Genomic DNA, 23135 nt, shown 5'->3' with positions numbered 1-23135 from the left:
GGGGGGGGTGACTCAAACTGTTGGAGGTAGTGAACCTTTAAATTGTGCCCCTTCCCCCCATTCTCAGCAGGCATCTGTCATCTCTGGGAGAAGCCCGTAGCTCCACCACCCCGCTGCAGGGCAGAAGCCTCGAGCTCTTACCCCCTTCTCCCCCAGTCTGATAAGCAGAGAATGGAGGGTATGGGGGGCTCCGCAAGCTGCACTTTTAACTGTAAAAGAGCAACATGCAATTCACGAGCCACGTTTTGGCCACCCCTGCTATAGCCCTAGTGCTAGAAGATGTCAGTTGGTTTTATTTGTGTTCCTGTTGAGAAGTACAAAACAGCCTGGCCCTTTGGAGCTGTTCCATAATTGGAAGAAATAGGCACTCAGTCAGATTATTGCCTTAGCTCTAACATGCCCAGATGAAAATCCTGTTCTCCTCTACTGTGTCCTTTAGACTCAATGTGAAGTGCTGATTACCTCTAATTGAAGCTGTTTGAAGTCTGTTATCTTAGTTCTATGATGCCTTATTTACTCTAAGAAATCAGATGAATAAATTAACTGGCTAGCTAATTGCAATTGCCTTGTTTTTGGTGTGAGAGAGAGTCAGAGGTGAGGAATTTTTCAGAGCCCTTTCTGCTTTATAAAAAGTTCTAATGTATTGCAAACAAAATAAGGGAGGAAAATAATATTCTCAAGGCTTCTGGTGCAACACCCTAATACTGGTAAAAGTGTTACCAAATTTATTTAAAGTGAGTTTGGCATTGGAATGGAATGAGAGCCCTGGAGCCTGAAGTCCTAACTCTACAGAAGAGGCGTAGCATGGGCAGCAGCAGGGTAAGCTTTCCCTTGTCCTCTTTTTTGCCATTGTACTTCTACTCTTCCTTGCAGTGATCACTTGTCAGATTGAGAGTCTCCATGGCTCATTCAGACCTGGGTGTCTGTGCTGAGACTGCCAAAAATGGTGACTGTTAATGGTGGCTTTTGTGACACACATTCTTAAGGAACTGGACTGATACCTGTGAATAAATTTCACATAGGTCACCAGACAGCTGTCAGATGGTACTGACTTCTAATCACTATTGACCTAAAGTGGATTAAACTAATAACATTACCAACTCCCTGAATCGTCCGGTCCTTTCTAGGTTTGTGTGTGTGAGATCCTGTTCTTTAACATGCTGTTCTGTACTTCATTGTGTTTGCTGAATAATTATATAGGGGAGGAAAGAGGTTTAAAAGCTCATTAAGGAGCTTGTTTAAACCAGGTTTTGAGATCAAACTGTTCTACATTGTACAGTTTAATACTCTATTTATAGTTCACTTTTTATTTTTTGTCTCCTGTTTCTCTAAAATAAATGCTGAAAGTTAGCCGGGTTTGGTAATGCGCATGGCTAGCAGGCTAGTCTTTCTGTCATCTTTAAAAGACTTAATAAAAAATTTCAGTTTGGAATTTTATCATTAGCATCGTCCTGCTGTTTCTAGAAGATGCCTGTTTTGATGATGGGTAACCCCCTTCCAGCATAAACACTGCTCTCTGCACCTTCTCTCCCACAAATCCTCACTTAACCCCTCATTGGCCAACCCCACCCCCTCAGTTCTCCATGGTACAATGAAGAATCAAAGGCAGCAGGGTGGTGATTGTCCTTGTGAGGGGAGATATATGTGCAGGAGAGAGGGTGGCTCTGGGTGGAGTGGGAACCAGGGCCCTCTGAGGGTCCTTAATGCTGAGGTTTTGATATTTGAACACCACTAAGGCAGCACTGCCATAGGGAGCCCTTGTTAGGCCAATACCTCTGTGCAGAGGCAGTTCATTGCCTAGTGTTGTCTGGTGTGCCAGAGATCCAGTGTTGCACATACACAAACTAGAAAGTGAACCAAACCTGGGTGTAGTTGGCTTGTGGTCAATAAGAAATGCAAGGGGAAAAACGTATGTTTGCTTAAATGGAGAAATGTGAAATGAGTGGGCAAAGATGTACCATTCTCAGGCCCCCCTTGTTAATCTCCACAGTGGGCATTCTCTCTCTCCACAGCAGCTGGGGACAAACCATGCCTTTGCTCTGAGCCTGGGCTTAGGACCACCCCTTAAGAAGAACTCCCCAGAATTCTCTGCTCCCAAGCAGCGCACTCGGCAGATTCCAGGGCTTCTTTTGTAGCAGAACTTTCACAGGATTTTCAAAAGACTTTAAACTAAGGCCACGTCTACACTGTCAGCTTCGGTTGACACAAGTTACGTTGGCATAAATCTGCCGCAGTTAGTATATCGCTTGTGCATGTGTATACTTGGCTCCTTGGTCCGCGCTGTTTGTACTCACCAGGAGTGCTTGAGTCGATGCACAGTGCAGTACATCATAGGTACGTATCCCAGTACGCAGCCCACCACCATCAAGCATTCCATCTTTTGGGAATTTTGGGCAGTGCATGGTGGGACAGAAGCAAGTCATGCAGGAGTGACTGGGAGCAAGGGATCAACTTCCCAGCATCCAATTGTCTCCACCGCATAGTGTCATCTATATCCCATAATTTTTGCACTTTTTAAAAAATCCAATGAACTAGTTCGAATGTCTATCACCTCTTATGGAAACATGGAGCCTGCACATCTCTGTGCTAGTAATAAGCACTGCAAACACAGGATGCACGATCCTCTGGAATTTGCAAAGCCATAAGAAGTATTGAATCATTGGGGAATGAGATGATTTCTTAGATGATCGATTGCTGTGGGACATAGTGAGAACCAATTCGTGGTTGTTGGTGTTATTCATGGAGCCGCTGCAGATGGTGGATCACTGCTTCTGGATCCAAGAAACGAGCACTGACTGGTGGGATTGCAGTGCAGATTTGGGGTGTCGAGCAGTGGCTACAGAGCTTATGGATGCGCAAGATCCCATTCCTGGATCTGTGTGCTGAGCTCACCACAGCTACCAGTCAGTGGGAAATCATTTTGGAGTGGGAAAATCCACTGTAGATGCGGTTGTAATGCAAGTATGCAGGGCCATTAATCATCTGCTACACAGGACTGTAACTCTCAGCAATGTGCAGGACATAATGGATGGATTTGCGGCAATTGGGTTTCCGAACTGTGGTGGAGCAATAGATGGTACGCATAGCCATACTTTCCCACCTGGCCAGAGAGTACGTCAATAGAAAAGGTTACGTGTCTGTGATTATGCAAGTGTTGATGGATCATGTGGGTGGGGGGGGGAGAGAATGAGACTTCATTGACATCAGTATTGGCTGGTCAGGGAAGGTGCATGATGCTTGCATCTTTAAGAACACAGAATTGTTCAGGAAGCTGCAAGCAGCTTCTTTCCCAACCAGCAGATTACCATTGGTGATGTTAAAATGCCGATAGTGATTGTATGGGACCCAGCCTCCCCTTGCTCATGAAGTCATACACCAGCCACCTCGACAGCACCAAGGAAAGATTTAACTACTGGCTCAGCAGGTGCAGAATGACAGTTGAATGTTCTTTTGGTAGATTGAAGGGATGCTGGCGTTGTTTACTCACAATACTGGATCTCAGTGGGGAAAAAAACTTGCCAATGGTTATAGCCGCTTGCTGGGTCCTGCATAATATCTCTGAAGCAAAGGGTGAAAAGTTGCCGCCAGGGTGGTGGATGAAAATGGAGGTGGAGTGGCTTTCTCCTGAGTTTGAAGAGCCAGACGCAAGAGCTATTAGAAGAGCCCAACGTGGAGGTCTATGGCTCAAGGAGGCTTCGAAAGAGCACTTTAACAGTGAGCCAGAGTAACGCATTGTGGTGTACTGTGCTCTACTTGGCCCTGCTGTTTTGGAATCTGTTAAGAATTGTGTGGGACTTGGTGTACATCTATGACTATAACACTGTCCTATTAATTTTGTGGTGCTTGCTGTACATTAATGATTATTACACTGTTTGTCACTGATCTTATGAGTTGTCACACTACAGTAACAAATAAGTAGGTGCTTCCAGAACTGCTAGGCATTCTGCAGTATACATTGTGAACTAATACAGACAAATTATTTTCTAAATAATAGAATTTTATTCATTAACAACACCAATGCAAAGAAAAATCTGTGCAATTTAAAAGAAAATACATAAACTTAATAAATTAATGGAACAGAACTTAAGGGGAAAGAACATTCATGTCCATTTTACCTACACATACAGGAACCGTGGCTTTCACAGGTCAGTGTATATGAAGCTGTGGTTGTCCTTATGGTCCCCTGGGGTGGACTGCTGGAGAAGCCCCAATATGTCTCCTTTTACTACTGGGATTCCTTGGTCTTTCTCCTTTCTGCGCTTTCATTCTCCAGGTGTCTGCAGTGTTCACCCTCCAGGCCCTTTGTTCACGGTCTGATGCGGCACTGGCTTGCAGAATCTCTTTTTTTAAACATGTCATCCTGAGTACTCTCCTTTCTCGTCCTTATCTGGCTCAGGCATTCTGTGGGTGTGTAGGGGGAATCCCTCAGGGCTGCAATGGCAACAGCTGCTGATCAAACACACAAAGGCACTATTGTCAATACAGTCATAACAGAAAATAAAAGTTAAGTTTCAGAACTCCCTTCTCTTGCTCCCCTAAAGTTTTAAACAGGATATACTTACTGACTCTTCTGCTTCGGAGTGCTTGTGCACTGCACCACTCACAGCACGGGTCCCATGAGCCTGGCCCGCCGGGATGAGGAAAATGAGAAGGGAATTGCTCGATTGCCTGAAACTATGAGTGTAGGGCAGTGGCACTGAATACTGGCACCATTTTCCGCAGGCGACAGTGATTTTAGCTGATATCTCAATCCGGAAGGTAACAAAGGCACAGAGAGTACGGCTGTTGCTGGTGACCCGAAGCTGCCCGAAGCTGTATGCTGTTAGTCTGTGTACTGCAACGGTGCCTGCTGAAGTTATGGCATGGGACAGTGTCCTACCAAGGAGGAAGAAATAAGGCTGCCATCCCTTGTAAGCTTTGGGAGAGAGTTGCAGAGTACCCCCATGAAACTTTCATCAAGATCTCTCAGGAGGATTCAAAGCACATTCCTGTATACATAAACAAACTGCTCCGCATGGCCTCCCCTGCCTAATTCTACAGGGCAGATAACTGCTACCTCTTTTAGTGTGAGTAAACTAATGAAAAATCAATAGCTGTGTCCTGTTAAGTTGGGAGTGCCATCAGTACATCATTGTAACGGGAAATACAATTACATGTTTACCTGTGGTTCCTTCCCCTGCATCAAGCCCGCCCATGCTCGACTGCTGGGACTGACTGGACAGTGGTGGAGTATCAAACAGGTCCAGACTTGCAGCGTAGCTGGACCTCCCAGTCGCATGTCCCCCACGCTCCTCCTTGTTGTTCATGCCAGGGGCCTGTCGCTCAGGTTCCTTGATGGTATCCATAGTGGTGTGTGGATGGTGGTGAGGCCTCCGCCAAGTATGGCATGCTGCTTTTTGTAAAAGCATCATGTCTGTGTCTTGGCTCCGGATCCAGTGTTGGCCTCAGGCCTTCTGATATTTTACATTCACATGGCACTGCTGCTGGTCTCCGTCATACCTCTTTTCCTGCATCCCCTATGCAACCTGCTCAAAGATGTTCTTGTTTCTACAGCTGGTCCATAGCTGTGGTTGCACAGCCTCTTCTCCCCACAGACCCAGGAGATCCAATATCTTCCGTCTACTCCAAGCCAGACCATGTCTGGAGTGTGTAGCAGGCATTGTCAGCTGGGCAGTTGCACGCAACCATGGAGAGCTGCGGTTGTGTGCTCGCCAAGCTGCACAAACAGGAAAAGACATTTCAAAAATTTTCGGGCTTTAAAGGGAAGGAGGATCTTCTGGTCTTCGGGACCCCTGGGCAGTGGAGTTCACAATTGTGACCAGAGTGATCAGTGTCCGGCATTGTGGGACAGCTCCTGGAAGATTGTTAGGGTTGACATAAGTAATGCAACTCGTGCTGCATCAACCTCAATATATTGACCGTGTCTCAGTGCTGCTCGGGGAAGCGGTGTTACTACATCGCTGTAAAGGGACACTTACTTCGGTGGGAGACAAATTTAAATGTAGACACATGCACAACCAGGTCAACACAAGGCATCTTATGTTGGCCTAACTTTGTAGTTTAGGCGAGGCCTAAATGTTTGAGGGTTTTTTCCTCAAAACTGCTAAGCTAAAAAACCCAAACCAGACTTGGCTTTCTGTGGACCTCTCCTCTCTTCCCCTTTCGAAAAATGGTTGGCAGACAAACTGCAGGACTCCAGTTCTCAGCTGGAATGTTGGAGAGTTCCACAGTAACAGAGGTCGAGCAGCTTACAGGAAAGAGTGGCTCACGCCGACATGTAGACAAGATCCACGTTGAGACAGTTTAGCAGGCCAGCCGGTCACATGGAAACTTACTTCAGTGAAACCAGGCCAGAATCAGTAGGTTTTCACCGTCCTTCAGCTGTTCCCTTTTGTATGGGACCCCTATTCCCACAGCTTTTAGAGCTAGCAGGATAGTTTCAGTGGAGCCTCTTGAATCTTGGGGAAAGGCAAGGTACCCCCCGGTAAGCCAGAGGAAGAAATTCCTGCTCCCAGCCAGCATGTAGGCAAGGTCTGTGCTGAGATGATTGAGAAGGCCACAAAGCATCCACCCCCTCCTCCCTTCCTACAAGCTGTTCTACCTGAAAGAGGTCAGCTGCAGTGAAAGGTGCCAGCTACTGCAATCTCTCTGGTACAAATGAGTAATTTGTCTTTAGTGGCCCCAGCTCATTCCTCATTTTGTGCAGTTGGTCCCCACTCAGTAGGGTTGCCAGTCTTGGTTGGTCATATTCCTGGAGGTGTCATCACATGACATAATCTTTAATTAAATATTAATTTTTTTGGCATCCCTACTACTCAGCCCAGACCCAGCAGCAGGGATCATGAAGTGAAGTGATTCAGCTTGCATTCCCTGGGAGATGGACCTGTCTCCTCTCTCCTCCCAGCTCCTAGGGGTCCCACAGGAGATCATAAAGTGGCTGCTGTTTTCCTTAAGGAGACAGGTGGGATACATGCCTGCAGACTGTTGTTTTAATCTCCTTGGTAATGTGCTGGCCTCCTTCTCTCAGGAGTTTGATGTAGGGACTAGTGAAGGATATTGCCCACAATCAGTTTTCAAAGGGGTAGCCCAAAGTCCTAAAACCTCTCATAAGAGATCTGTCTAGATCCTCTAAAGAGGAGAAATATCTAAAGTTTAAGATTTGAGCCAGGTACCTCAGACTCAACTAAGCTTCCCAGAATTATGAATGAATAGGGGGTCTAACTTCACAGGTACTTACGGTTTTAGAAAATGAAACACCCAAGCAAGCAAACAAACCCAACGCTCTACAAAGTTGAAGAGCTGTGTAATTGTTCCTCACCTGGTTTATGAAGGTGTCATTAAGGTGGAGAGGGAATTCCCTATCCTGGCCTACTTGTACCTGAAGACTAAAAGGTCATAATTAATCTGCCTAAGGTGAAGCCTGCCACAGCCTCCTCAGTAAAGGCCATGGTCATACCAACTGAGGGAGTATTCTTGTCAAACCCACAGTCAGAAAAATAAGATCATAGAGAATTGTAGGACTGGAAGGGACCTTGAGAAGTCTTCTAGTCAAGTTCCCTGCACTCATGGCAGGGCTAAGTATTATCTAGACCATCCCTGATAGGTGTTTGTCTAACCTGCTCTTAAAAATCTCCAATTACAGAGATTCCACAACATCCCCAGGCAACTTATTCCAGTGCTTAACTGTTCTGAGAGGAAGTTTTTCCTAATATCCAACGTAAACCGCCCTTGCTGCAATTGAAGCCCATTGCTTCTTGTCCTGTCCTCAGAGGTTAACTAGAACAATTTTTCTCCCTCCTCCTTGTAACAACCTTTTCTGTACTTGAAAACTGTTATGTCCCCCCTCAGTCTTCTCTTCTACAGACTAAATACCATTTTTGCAAGGTATTCATCATCAAACTGAACTTGGATACAGCAGCCTCAGCTTTGAGAGTATTGGCTGCAGTTTCTTATCGTACAGGTCTAGAGATACTCAATTGGGAGGCTGTTGTTAGCATGCGCACTCCCGCACACACCCATTCTCAGTTTTCCTAGCAATTTTTTTCAGGACTAATTCTTCACCTGGCTGATATGCTGTATATTCAAAACTTCCAAAGACATGTCTCATGGCAACTGCAGCTCCTGCCAAAAAATTGGAAAAGCAGGTTGATCTCTTTCAAAATACTCTGCTGGTAATCTTTTCTGGGAGCATAGACAGAAAACAGTCATTGAGGCTTTAGAAAAGGTAATAAGTCCCTTCCCTCCTTCTAGTGAGAGCAACTTCAAACTGTCTTATCTCAGCAGGTTTTTCCTCTGAAGTGCTGCTCCTCCAGGTTCAAGTTAAAGATTACACATTAGGAGGCGGCCATTGCTGCCTTGAGAGTTGGAAGACCAAAGCTGATATTCTCTTGAAAACTATGCAACTCCAAAAGTTTCTTTTGATTTTTTTTTTTTTTTTTTGAGGTTCCGAAGTCTAGACAGATTCCTCCCCTTTATGAGGAATGCTTCAGGTGGGCCCTGGTCTGGAGTGATCCACCTCAGAAATAATTACTGAAGAATAATCAATAGAACTCGCTGTCCCAGGGACAAGCTTATCCTTTCCCCAAAGTAAATTAAATTAAATCAACATTATCAATGGGCGCTTCATAGCATCAGAAGATAAAGGGTATAATAGGTCATCTTCTACACATTGGAAGGATAGAACCAGTTCCATAGAGAGTCAGATATTTTGTTATGGGCACAAGATTCTTTGTGGCAACAAGTTCATGAGGAAATCAATATTTCAAGTAGAAATACTGAAATCTATCATTACAGCATTATCTTCTGTGGTAAAGACCTCAATATTTATGCAAAAATGGTATTCATCATTATTTTAATGTACTCTTATGATGTTAGATTATTACAAACTTGTTTGCACCTTTACTGAATCTTAGGATGTAGTTACAATTGTTCTATCCAGGATTCTTGGAGACTATACCAATGCTTGCTGCGAAGACTCTCTGACATGGAGGGTCCTAGAATGAAAATTCACACGTAAAACAGAATTTTTCCCTTTTCCAGTTCTTGAGTATGATGAATATGAGAATAAAAACATATAAATAGCCTATTTCCCAGCATGTAAAAAGTCCTTTCCTGCTGTAAAAACCAATCACGTCGCTCTTTCCTCCCCACTACCTCCAGTTGTTAATTGGCTTGGCCATGTGCTAGTTCAGCCAAAGCTACTGGGCTTTGAAACAAGAATTAATTCAGATAAGTCCTTTGTTATGTAGGAGGTAAGATTAGATGATGGCGGTGGCCCATCTGGCCTTATGTTTTATAAACATGGTCATATAAAGTTTTTGTTTTTCCCCTTTGTATAGGGATATCCCAATGCCGCTAGTCAGCTCAGGAGTGGAGCATGGTAACCTGAGAGAACTTGCCTTGGCCAGGATGAAGGATCTAGGGACAGAGGTAAAAGATCGGCAACCTTATGCCCAGGAGGAGCTCCCTGCTGGTTACACTGCGTGACTGATTATTGTGTTTGTGAACAGGAGGAGAAAAATGGCAAAATGAGAGGAACGTGAACTATAGGAGCCAGATTTGCTGCTCAACTAAAGATGACCTGCAAAGGAAAATATTGGGGTTTTGTCCTTTTTGTTTGTTCATTTTCTGATAGGTAAAGGAATACCTCAAAGATTTTTCCAAAAGAGCTGATGTTTTGCTTGATTTCTACATTAAAAATTTAGATTTTCCCCTGCAAGATACAGGATGACCAGAGAACTAGGAGGTTTGTGACATCTTGGCTACTAAGGACATTTCTAAAGTGAGAGAGGGAAGTTTTTTATGCAGACTGTTGACAGCTTTTTAAAAAAATTATTCAACTCAAACACCTAACAGTTAGTTAGAAGAAAAGCTCTTTGCTAAGGATTTAGCGTCTTTATCCTCCTCAGTAGGGTTGAGAAACCTTCCACGGAACACTTCCAGCAAAAACAGATATGATGATGAATCTTAATATTCAGCCTATTTCTAAGAATTAAAAAAAAAGTAGGTGGGGGAAAAATCTCCTTTATACATTTAAAAAAAAGCAAAAAAAGGGGCTCAAACCCAATTTTGTTTTCCGTGGCAGGCTACCTTTAAAGAACTGAATCTCTAAACATTTCTACTGTGCGGATGACTATAGGTCTAAATTTACTGGGGCAGAAGCCTTGCAGCTGGTAGAGTGAGCAACCAAAACAGTTTTTCAAATTGTCACTTGAAGTACAAGATACCAGTGAATTTTCCTTGTATCTACTGGAGGTATAACATTATAAATAAACAGCTTTTTTAAGGGCCACGATAGTTGGGACTGAATTCCCACAAGAAACCTAGGTATTTTAGGTATGTAGGTTCATAATTAGAGGGTGCCCAGGCTCCTCAGCTCTGCCCTCTTGGCAATTTCAGCTTTCCCTCTTTGTTCCGTCTCTGTGACTAATACTTGTATTACTGATTGGGGCAAAGAATTGGAGGGCACAGCCCTGAAAAATGCTGTGCACTCTCAGGACTAGGGCCCTTAATGAAGAGTGGGGAATTGTCTGTCTTCTGCATGCCATTGGTCTAGTCAGGAATTTGTAAGGCAAAGTAGATTTTGTGCATATGACCGTAAAGAAGGCCAGATTTAGCATAATCACCATATAAGAATAAAGCATGCCAGTTTTTAAGATCATAGCAAAGATTAAATTATTTCACTGTATATACTATAGTCTGAGTTTGATTTTTTTTTTTAAGGCATTGTAGGGGGTGTTGTGATGCAAGTAGAGTCATTTGGATGCCTTGGAAATCAAGTTCCATGTGGGTTTAGTCTTGACTTTGGATTTTCAGGGTTTTCTTATTTGTGCTATAAAAACAGTCTGTCTTCAGAAAAGTTTTTCTCCTCAAGACTTCTCTCATGGGGCTTGGTTTGCACTGATTACAAGAAGAGATACAAAAGACTTGTGCAAGCTACAATCAAGCTCGCTAACATGGAGTTCTGTCTCTTGTTCCCTCCGACTACCAAGGAGCTGTAAAGTTTTGTAAAGCTCCCTGGCTTTTCTCCGACGCCTTGGGCCATTGGTCCCAAACCTCTCACGGTTAGTCCATCCTGTACATCTGTGGGACACTTGACCAGAGAGTTAACCGTCTACCTACATGCCGATTTTGGCATTAAAAATCAGTTACCCAGATTTACAAATTGCCTGCTCAAGAGTATCTCTGGCACACTAGGTTAGATTTTTCCAATTCTAGATCTCTCTGGTGAAGGACCTGACAGACTGGAAATAAGGCATAAATTTTTAACAGTGAGAGTAACAATTTACCAAGGGTCATGGTGGATTCTCCATCACTAACAATTTTAAATCAAGATTGGATGTCTTCCTAAAAGATCTGCTCTAGGAATTATTGTGGGGAAGTTCTATGGCCTGTGCTTTATTATATAGGAGATCAGACTAGAATCACTAGAAGATTGCAATGTTCCCTTCTGGCCGTAGAATCTATGATAATGTTAAATCTTTCTTGCTCTTTCATATCTGTTGACTTTTCCCCTCCAAGCCCTGCTACTTGCAAATCAAATGGTACCTTTTCTCATGAGATGTAATGGTTACTCAGTGAATTGATTGTTATCAGCATGTTTTTACATTTAGCACAAAGTTCTTTTTCTAAGGTACATTAGGGATGGCTCAATGAGCATTTTTATTTTGAAGTCTATTTATTCAAATTCTACCAGTGTAAGACAGGCTATTTCAACTTAATTTTGAGCCCATGGGGTGATTGGAAATCTTAATGTATTTGAGCTGCATGTATTCCTCTGTTTTATGTAATTTTTCTCTCCCTCTTTTCCTAGTGTCGTGATGTGAGGACAAGAGAGGTTGGAATACAAGAGATTCATCATAAAGTGAGACCATATCAGGTGAGACTTGTTGCTTCCCTAGGAGCTTGCTTCAGACGTGACTTGCTGTGAAACATTTGGTATGAAGGAGTTGGGACTCAATTGTACAGCCAATTCTGCAATACGCCTATGTAGCTGGCTCCAGTTTTTCATCCATTTTCACAGCAGATTTGCATGTTATTGTTTAAGAAGATACGTTCACATGCTGAAACTTATGTACCACCATGTTCAATAACCTAGCGATAGCCACCCGTATTTCAATATTCCCGCTGCAGTAGCAGAATCCCCAGTTCATCAGCTGTCTCCACTCCTTGCCCCCATTCCTTTCTTTTTTCTAGTGAAAAGTATATTTAGAAAATATAGAAAGCACAATACTTGTAGGTTGAACAGAAAGAAAATTAATTGTTTGAGGTTGTATAATGTGTATATATATCCTCTATTTTTGTCACTATACCAATACCTACAATATTATAATAAAATGTGGCTGCTATCTGAAACAAATAAAAATAATAAAATCAATAAACTACAATAAAGTGTAACCAGTAAATACATATGGATGTACATCTCTTTAGAGGATGATGCTTATATATTGCCCTTCATTCTAGGATCTTAAAGCTGTTCATAAAAATGGATGCTAACCAGTGTTCCCTCTTAATTTTTCCCCACCTTCATATTGGTGCACATAACAAAATTCATGTGGTGGGGGTGGGTCCGAGGGGTTTGGAGTGTGGGAGGGAGCTCAGGGCTGGGGCAGAGGGTTGGGGTGCAGGGGTGTGAAGGCTCCAGCTGGGGGTGTGGGCTCTGGGGTGGGGCCGTAGATGAGGGGCTCAGGGCTGGGGCAGAGGATTGAGTGCAGGGGATGAGGGCTCTGGCTGGGGGTGTGGGCTCTGGGGTGGGGCTGGGGATGAGGGTTGGGTGCAGGTGGTGAGGGCTCCAGCTGGGAGTGTGGGCTCTGGGCCGGGGATTAGGGGCTCAGAGGATCAGGGCTGGGGCAGAGGATTGTGGTGCGAAGGGGGTGTGGGCTCTGGGGTGGGGCCAGGGATGAGGGGCTCAGGGCTGGGGCAGAGGGTTGGGTGCAGGGGTGTGAGGCCTCTGGTTGCGGGCTGTGGGCTGGGGATTAGGGGCTCAGGGCTGGGGCAGAGGATTGTGGTGCGAGGGGGGTAAGGGCTCTGGGGTGGGACCAGGGATGAGATGTTTGGGGTGCAGGAGGGTGCTCTGGGGCTATGTCGGGGAGAGGGGGTTCTCCCCACCCCTCTCTCCCCACAGCAGTTCCTGGGCTGGGGGGGGGGGGGGGGGGGGGGCCCCCCCCCCCCCGCGGGGGGCTGGGGGCCGCAGGGAAGGGGCCCCCCCCAGCAGGTCTGGGCTGGGGGAGGGCCGCCCCTGCCGCACCTGGGTCCAGCTTCTCTGGCTGCGCTGGTGCCAGCCCGGGGCGGGACACGCCACCCTGGCTGTACCTGGGTCTGGGCTGCTCCGGGGTTGGACCATGCTGCCGCAGCTGGGTCCAGGCCACTCCTGCTGTGCTGCACCAGCAGGTCCAGGCGCCGTGGCCATGGCAGGTCTGGGCCGCAGACTGTGTTGGGGCTGGGGAAGGGCGCCCCCCCCAGCCATGGCAGGTCCCTGGGCGGGTTCCCTGAGCTCCTACGCGGCGCTAAATAGGCTGCTGCGCGGCCACACAGTTTATAGGGAACTTAGATTCTAACCCTCTTTTACAGAAGGAAAAACATGCACATAGAGGTTAAATTACGTTTTAAGATCACACAGTGATTCAAGAAGACCAGGAAATAAAATCTGTTTCCTTAGTATTCTATTCTAACTACTAGACCATGCTGCCTCCCAAAATAATTATGGCACTTTTAAAATCCAGTTTATCATCTAACAATCCACTTGTAGGATGCCTCTTTCACATGTTTCTCTACTTTCAAACACAAATTAATCATGCTTCCTCTTCTTCCACATTCAATCCTAGATCAGAGCTACACTTAAGTGCATCTCTGAACTTCTCCACTTTGTCTCTGCATGGGGGGGCTGTCTTATTTTGCAAGCGAGGTGATCAGTGGTTTAAATGCTGTTTCCTGCTCTTTGCTTGCCATTGTAAAGAGCCAAATAGAATAGAAAGCTAGTCATCTCACTGGTAAATGCATTATGGAAACAAATTTTATAATGCAAAATAAATTCTATCATCGATTTTTGTTGACTTCAGGCACTAGTCTCATAAGTTCAGTGCAAAGCGGGACATGCAGCCACCCTCTGTCTTCCTATTGTCCTTTAGCCATTGCACAAAATATCTTCCACACAGACAAACGTGCTGTCATCAGAGGCTCTAAGCTATCTTGAGTTGTAAGCTCCATGGGTAGTTAGTGAATAGCTCACTACAGCATTTTCAAAACAATGCTATTAATACTCCAACACTCCTTTTGTTAAACTGTCTCTCCTTGGTCTAGATAATGACAATCCTATGCCACTGAATCTCAGAAAAAGATCAATAGGAACCTAGAGATAAAATGCATGAAAAGCAACTTGTTTATTATTTATATTATTGTAATGCCTAGGAGCTCCAGTTATGGTCCGAGAACGCGCTGTGCTAGGAGCTGTACAAACACTAAACAAAAAAACAGCCTACAATCTATGTACAAGACAAGAGACAACAGATAGATAGAGACAGGGGAGTACAAGGAGACAATATCGGTCAGCATCAAAGGCAGTAGTCTCAGCACACCAGCAACCTAGCCATTGTCGAGCTTGTTGTAGGCCTCGTGGCAAAGGTGAGTGTTGAGGAAGATTATGAAGGAGGGTAATTAGTAAGTTTTTTGCAGATATTTACAGGGAGCTCTTCCCCAGCATGAGGGGCTGCATGGGAGAAAGCACCAAGATGCCCATTTGAAAATTTAGCAAATGGGCAATAAAACATCAGCCTGTCGCATTTGATAATTTGATCTGATGACGTGCAGTGATATTTCCCTTGCCTTTAAAAACTAACGATTTCCTTGATAGAGGAGGTAATCGTAGATCTAATGTAATTAAATCTGTTCACTGAATCTACTTAAGATTATATAAACATCTTTCCTTTTGTAGAAGGTTAGTAAGTTGTATCTGTTTTAGAATCATGATGTGTCTGTTTTTTAAAATTATTTTTAATTGGTTTTAAAAATCCATTGGAATAAAAAATATTTACGATTGGTTATTTACAAAGCTATTTCTGGGTTCCTTTTCAATTGGTAACATTTCTCATTAGTAGTAGACAAGGCATTTGTTTGCTCTCAAAATGGCCTTGAAGTGTATGTAGTGCAAATATATCATGAATAGCTTTTTAAAAAAATGTCTAGTGAATGTTCTTGCTGGTGAATGTTCTTGCTGGCTGGACAGCTTTGGAGACTAAACTCCGTCATTTATTCACAGAATGGCAACTGCATGGTCATGGCTAACGCAAACTCCGCTACACATTCTACCTTAACTCTGAAGTGAATGTTTTACCTCTAGGGCAAATGGAAACTGCTCTTCCCCGCCCCCCCCCCCAAAGTGTTTTAGATCAAGATAGCTATCTTGAAGTAGAATCCTAGAGGAGATGAGGCATGGGTCGTTTTTTACCTCGATGTAGCTCGTTGAGGTCAACACTATACATACTGTCCCTTCTCAATGTTCCCCCTTCCTCCCTGATTTACCTTGACTAGCAAACTACCAGTGGCATGTATCTGATAGCTCCCTTGATGCAGCATCCTATCTCAATGTAAAAACCTACCATTTTTGCAGTGAAGACATAGCCTGAAAAGTTCATTCTGTATAAGCCACTTGTCCTAATATTAAAGTCAAGGATTATCAGCAGGGGTACTAGTTATTGCTAACGCTACGTTTATGTCCCAGAAGTCATGGAAGTCACGGAATCCATGACTTCCAGACAGGGCTGGCTCCAAGCACCAGTGCAACAAGCAGGTGCTTGGGGCAGCCAACGGAAAGAGGCGGCACCTACTGCTCTTCGGCGGCGTGTCCCTCAGTTCCTCTCGGAGGGAAGGACCTGCCACCGAAGAATGAAGCGGCGCGGTGGAGCTGCTGCCGAAGTGCCGCCTATTGCGGCTTTTTTTGTTTTTTTTTGCTGCTTGGGGCAGCAAAAACACTGGAGCCAGCCCTGCTTCCAGAGACCTCCCTGACATTCTCTGCTTCAGCCCCAGGGGCTGCAGGACTCTGGAGCTGGCAGCCAGCCAGGCCCTGGCAGTGTTCCAGCAATAGCGACAGGGGCCCCCCTGCAGGGTTCTAGCCACAGGTGACAGGCTCCTGAGGGGGCCCTCCTCACGGTTCCAGTGACGGGCGACAGCCTCACGTGGCGGGGAGAGGAAGGGGGACACCTCGGGTGAGCGGCTGGGGTTGTCCCGTTTTCTCTTTGGGAAATGTCACCCTGCAGCTCCCAGACACCGTGGGCTGAGGTGGGGGGGCCCCTGAAGCTTCCAGCTGCTGCAGGCAGAGGGGGAACCCCACAGCTCCCAGCTACCACAGTGGCAGGGGAAACCATGGAGCTGCAGCAGCAAAAATCAAAGACAGGTCAGACAGTCACAGACAGGCTTCCTTGAATTTTTGTTTATTGCCCGTGACCTGTCTGTGACTTTTACTAAAAATAACCATGACAAAATCTTAGCCTTAGTTATTGCCAGTTGTTTCTTTTTCACATGGACAGTTACACTCTAGGAACTGGATTGAAAGTAACCAATTCATTTCACTGTCGTTAGCTACCAGTCACTTCAGATGTTCACTGTATCTCTTTTCTGTGTCCCTTAGTCATCAAGGCCCCATTAGTAGATTTTCTTTAAATTAGCTTTTTGTATACATGATGTAGGTCTAGCTGTATATTCAACCCACATAGAGCCTCCTGTTTACCTAGGGAAGGGGGTAGAGCAGAGGATCCCATGGAGTCCCCTAGGGACCTTGCTATGCAGATGTAATTTGTCTGGCAAATGCTTAGATACTGTGAAAATGAGCACTATACAAAACTCTGTTAAAAGTTGGAGATTTTTATAATCCTATTTTTTCTCCCAAGCTTTGTCATCTTATCGTTTTAGATGGCAGGTTCTTGAGGACAAGGACTGTTTGTGTTTGGGTAGCACGGAGTACAAAGGAGTTCTCCTTGTTACTGAAATGGAAGAATGTGTCTCATTTATTATTTCTATTTTATTGCTTTTCCTTAATTAGGAAGCCCAGAGTTCATGAAACTTTAAATCTAAAACCTTTTGTGTTAGCTGTGTTAATATTATTTTCTGCCTCCTTTCTTTAGCTGTGAATTAATAAAATCTGTGTAATGAGTGGGTCTTTAAATTAGGCTCTATCTTATAAGGAGAGTAGGTTTTGCCTGCATGGAGCTCATTGCAGGATCTGGGCTTTAGATTGTAAACTCTTTAGAGTTAGAATCTTGTTCTCTTATTTTTCAGTAAACTTTGATCATATTGTTGGTGCTTTATAAATAACAACAGGACTGCTGGATCAACTTTTAGCTCCTCTGTGAGGATCCTCTGCATATTCCTTCTCATGGGGTGCCTAGGCCAGCTCAAGCCATGAGTGTCTATATGTAGAGTCCATCTCGAAGTAACCTTCATTTTCATTATAGGAGTCTGGGCCCGCCTTATTGTATTGTTATATGATGGTAGAAATCTTGGAGAATTCTGCACACATGCAAGATCCATTTGAACTTTTTCACAGATAGCCTCATCACAGTGTTGACGAAGTGAACCTTAATCGGTGTAGTAAGTGAAAGGCCCATTTAGTTTTGGGTTGCATACACAAAGACATATTGATCTCATGAAGCAGAGAGGTAACAGAATCTCACCATTGGCTCTTGTGTGATCAGGTCTTGAAATAGTGCATTCATTTCTGTGTATAATGTTACCAGAAAGATGATGAGTAGGAAAGAGTTCAGAGGGAACCCCACCTCAAAGCCCTTTACTTGAGACTTTTTAAAACAGACTGGACAGAGCACTAGAAAGTGTACATACTACTACAGGGAACAACCCTGCACTGTACTGGCAGGGAAATGGATGTGGGAAAGATCAGCCTAACTTTTGTTATATAGTCAATCAGAAATGTTTATGAAGTGTTTTTTAATCTATATGGATGAAAGGCGCTGTATTAATGAGAGGTCATGCTCACTTGAGTACCTGTCACTGACAGATTAGGAAAGAAGCAGTTTATTACTAATTAGAAGACCCCGATTACATTGCTGGCAAGAGGCTTTTTCTTTTCAGAGCAGTGGAGACTAGGGGCCAAATTCACACATGCTGTCAGCAAGTATAACAGTACTGAAACCAGAGCAATACAATTGTAGTCAGGTCTGAATTTGCCCTTAGATGTTTGAGACCTCTGGTTGGAGAGAAGGAGCTGCTAGTTGTGATACTCTTGGAGCACCAATGGAGGTGAAGTTACCAGAGAGAGATCCAGTCTTCCATTTCTATCTTTTACAACCCCTAGCTACTGTGCTGATTTGGTACTTTCTAAATACCTTATGGGTAGAAGTGTTCAGTACTGAAGAGTAATGATGTCCTCTCCACAAATGTATTTTTCACTGAAGTATGACACATTTTGTCTTTAGGTAAATGCAATTGTAGGTCCTTCAGCTCTTATCTACTGCTGCTAAAATCCATCTAGAATGAAATTGGGCTTTAAGAAAGCACTTCACACTTTTTCTGACCCATAACGGTTTATGGATCCATGAAATTGGTTTTGGTCTATTCAACATGTTGCCTAATTATTTTTTAATAGGATTTTCTTTTCCTCCTCCCCCCTCCTTGTTCTCTTTGAATAGGTTGAGTTAGTTCGAAGAGACTATGTGGCAAATGGTGGCTGGGAGACCTTCCTGTCCTATGAAGATCCAGAACAGGATATTCTGGTTGGCCTTCTGCGTTTGCGAAAGTGTTCAGAGGAGTCATTCAGACCCGAGTTGAAGGGAGGTGTTTCCATTGTTAGAGAACTGCATGTGTACGGTAGCGTGGTTCCAGTGAGCAGTCGTGATCCTTCCAAATTTCAGCATCAGGTATCCATCCTGCCCAGCTTTTTTATTAGAAAGACTAAGAAAAATTTGTGACAATCTTGATGAGACTGGCCATACAGTTACTTTAATAAGAACATAAGAATGGCCATACTGGGTCTGAGCAAAGGTCCATCTAGCCCAGTATCCTGTCTTCCCACAGTGGCCAGTGCCAGGTGCCCCAGAGGGAATGAACAGACCAGGTAATCATCAAGTGATCTGTTGCCCATTCCCAGCTTCTGGCAACAAGAATAATCTGCTGCAATAGAACCAGAATTGAATTTGATCCCCATCTTGTATTAGTATATTAAATTCCTGCCGCCAGTGAGCTTTCACTAATGTATTTGATCACTTGCAGTTATGGTTGTTTCATGGTTGAAAACATGGGTATACTCTTTATCTCTATTGCTGTACATCCATATGATGTAGGCTCATGCATGGTGACACTAGTTCAGCCTTCAGATACTGAAAACCCATAGTTCCTACACTCTCTCTGAGAACTGAGGGGATTAATTAATCTCTAACACACAGATGCAGGAATTGCATTCAGATTTTGGTTCATCTGTCTACCTGATAGGGTGTGAGGAGTGGGGCTGAAGTGAAGTTGAAGGGTATATGATTCAGTCCTAAAAACATAAAATGCATACAAGGTATTTTTTAAAAATATAAAATTATTTAACCTAACACTTTCTCCTAATCAAAGATTGTACATACCAGGGCACTTTACTATTCAGGGATGGGAAGAACACTTTCTGCTTAACATCTTGAGCACTGGTGTCTCTGAATCTACCAAAGTAAGCGTTACTACAGTGCGCATTAGCACGTCATATGCCGTGAAATCTCAATTTCCAGTCCATTTTAATTTGTTTGCATTTGGCTCGATTCAATTGATTTTTCTTTCCCTTTGCTTTTTTACTTATGATGGCCACTTTTTCTGCCCTAGGTTTTGAAATGTTAATTATTCTATAGTCAAAGCGTTCATTGTTTTTATGGCTGCCGCCTCACTGCCTGAGGTCATCACTGTCAAACAAAGTGTTGCATCCTAATGCATTTACACAGGAAAAGATTATTAAATAAAAGGAAGTTAATTTAAAACATCAGTCCTGAGGCTTTCTGGTGCAAAGAATAAATTGATTACTTTTTTCTTTTTTATGATTGATCTAAAGGCTCAGAATTTACCAGCACAAGATCAAATTCACACTCTTCCCATAATAGGCCAAAAGATGTTGTAGGTAGCAGAGGGATGATGCATATAATTTTCATGAGAAAGTCACTGGAAGGAAGTAGTGTGAGAAAGCAAGTGAAGTGTATTTGCTTTCCACCTACATCTTAATATATTTTAGGGTACATGTGAAATGGGGTCAGGGATTTTTCCACAGCTCTGACCAATGAGGCAAGACTGGTAGATTTTACTAAAGAATCTTACCAAAGCATGTAAACTGATATAAATTTTTCAAAAACAAAACTTGAGATGAAATCTCCTATATTTGATGGTAACAATGTTTTTGACATATGCTCCATTTAAATACTTACCACAAATAAAGAAGCAACAAGATATCACATTCTCATTATGACTATTTCATTTTAGATTTCAGTACTAAAAATCTCTTGAACTGCATAAAGTTATTTAAAAAAACAAAAGCAAAATCATAGAACTAATTTTTGCCCTTCATTTTTATTCTGCCCACTACGCAGCAGGCTATGATGCACAAAATATGACGCAGAGGCAGCAAAGACTTTTCAAAACAGTCTAAACATGTTGTAGAATTGTGTGTGGAGGGGCTCTTCCTTTGTAATGAAACACTATTTTATTTGCTTCCAGTAGCACCCACTTTATGCTAGGAAGTTTATCAACATAAAAGAAGGCATGGTTCATGCCCCAAAGAGATTACTGTGCACCTTTACAGTGCTTTTCATCTTAGCATCTCAATGCTTTACAAACATTAAGCTTCATAGTACCACATGAGGCAGGAAGAATAGTCCAGGGCTGTGGGAGACCCAGGTTCAATTTTCTGTTCTACCACAGACTTCCTACGTGCCCAAGGCAAGTCACCTAGTCTCTCTTTGCCTCAATTCACCATCTGTAAAATGGTCATAACAGCACTGCCCTACCTTACGGGGGTATTGAGGATAAATACATTAATGATCGTCACATACTCAAATACTAGGGTGATGGGGGGGCCATATAAATATCCAAAACAGATCCATTTTATGAATGGGTAAGTGAGGCAGGCAATTTAAATGACTACTTCAGGGTCAATGAATTATTGGAAAAGCTAGAATAGAATCCAGTCATTCTGACTTGCATTCCTTTGTTCTGATCACTAGAAAGTACTTCCTGCTCCCCTTCTGAGCACAGGGGAAATGTCAGTGAGGGGAGGAGGAGCTTGTTTCTCCGGCTAGTTCTAGGAGACTTGTACCAAGTTGAGTAAATCTGTGGTTTTAGCCTTGTTCTTTGACACTAAGAGGCAGTCAGATGTGAAAAGACTCTAAAAGAAATTACAGTTTATACCTATCAGTAACTTCCATTGAAGAAACTTTTGAGTGTTTCACGGTTATAAACGTTAATGTTTGCTGCAGTGCTCTTCTCAAGTACTCAAGCTGTTATTCTTTTCCTTCCCTAGTTTTTATCATTTTATCATTTTCTTCCCCTCTCATTTCCTCCTCTCTAGGGATTCGGTATGTTGCTAATGGAGGAAGCAGAAAGGATAGCCAAAGAAGAGCATGGGTCATGGAAAATTGCAGTCATTTCAGGTATCTTTGCTTAATTCTTCTTCAAAACTTAATCTACAAACAAATTAAATAGCAAAAAACTTTGTTAATGCAGAGTTAAGATCTCCCGGTGATAGCTTGTGCCCTTCCAGAATGTCGAATTCAGCAAAACTCAAACTCAAACTTGTGGAAACCAGGTTAAGGTGAATGCCTGTGTAACCTTAACTCTGCCCCCTGAAGCTGGCAGTAACCACTGGGAATTATCTACATGCGCACCAACTTCATTCACTGTGATAGATGTAACTATTGAATTGTGGAAGAATAAGTGGGAGCAGCTTGGAAGAGCTGCAATTATGATATGAGGAGATCTGGGTCTGAGTACCCCCATGTGTGTTATCAAGGGAAAGAGGCTCATATGTAGCATGAGGTTCCAGTCTGCCTCATTTAATACAGAATTGTGTAGGTTGTGTCAGTAGGCGGGCACTGGAGTCTTCTTGCCGGAGGTATTGTCAGCAGTGAGGTGGGATATTGAGAGCAGGCCGTGGATTTAATGATCGTCAAGGAAAAGTGTAGGTTTAGGTCATATCCTGTGTGCATGTGTGAAGGTATTACAAAAGGGTATGAAGTGATTGTTAAATTTTACAAGTGTGGTACTCTCTTGGGGGGGAAAGGGTCAGTGTTTGAGCATAGGTCCAGTGCAAGTATCTCCTGTCCAGTACAGTGAAAAGACAAAGTGAGAATGTGTGTGTTATGGGCATAGTGAGGCATTGCTCAAAGAGGGTATAGTTAAGGTTGCATGAGCATTTACCTTAATTGTGTAGTTCCTGGCTTTCAGCAGTTTGAGTTTTGCTGAAGTTGACATTCTGGAAGGATACAAACATCACCAGGTAACCTTTATTCTGTGTTAACAAAGTTTTTTGCCATTTAATTGCGTAATTTTTTAAACCGAAAAGAGAAATGTTTGTTGGCAGGAATTAGAGGTCAGTTAGACAGTTGTTGTTCTCACCAAGGTTTGTAGTTGATATGCTACTGGGGCTAGGTAATAGTCAAAAAACCTGGCTTTTATATTGTGCTGCTTTTCATCAGTAGATCTCAAAGAACTTTACATTATCCCCATTTTACAGATGGGAAACTGAAGCACAGAGAGATGAAGTGACTTGCTCAAGGTCACCTGGCAGGCCAGTGGCAGAGCTAGGAATAGTTCCAGTCCAGTGTTCTTTCTACTAGGCCACACGGTTGCTATGTGATTCCTCAATCCCCCTCCTGTACATTTTGTTATAGTGGAATGGGCGTAATGGTCATGCTTTGAAATGTTTGTCATGTGTATGCAGTGTTGTTGTAGCCATGCCAGTCCCAGGATATTAAAGAGACAAGGTGGGTGAGGTAATATCTTTTATTGTACCAACTTCTGTTGGTGAGAGAGACTAGCTTTTGAGCAATGTGTAGTTGCTAACAGGGCCAGTGAGAGAAATCTCATTAATGGTCTATGTCCATTTTTATTACAGGATTGTTACAGTCACTTTAAGCATGAGGGAGACTGGTGTGTCTCTCCTTCTCTACGCCCCA

The 23135-nt window shown here is 43.5% G+C and overlaps 1 protein-coding gene across 1 annotated transcript in view; it reads left to right on the top strand.

Annotated features, from left to right (window-relative positions):
* The window catches only part of ELP3 (elongator acetyltransferase complex subunit 3), a 134721-nt gene that overhangs the window by 74726 nt on the left and 36860 nt on the right, over nt 1–23135 (top strand). The window contains exons 11-14 of the mRNA XM_026656364.2: nt 9339–9429; nt 11813–11878; nt 18636–18863; nt 21530–21611. Of these exons, the coding sequence (XP_026512149.1) occupies nt 9339–9429; nt 11813–11878; nt 18636–18863; nt 21530–21611 (467 nt within the window). The remainder of the gene's footprint in view (nt 1–9338; nt 9430–11812; nt 11879–18635; nt 18864–21529; nt 21612–23135) is intronic.

Source organism: Terrapene carolina, unplaced genomic scaffold, assembly GCF_002925995.2.
Source record: "Terrapene carolina triunguis isolate 2854851 unplaced genomic scaffold, T_m_triunguis-2.0 Scaffold228, whole genome shotgun sequence".
Taxonomy (NCBI): domain Eukaryota; kingdom Metazoa; phylum Chordata; order Testudines; family Emydidae; genus Terrapene; species Terrapene triunguis.
The sequence above is the reverse complement of the archived record's forward strand: the minus strand, read 5'-3'. Positions and strand labels throughout refer to the sequence as shown.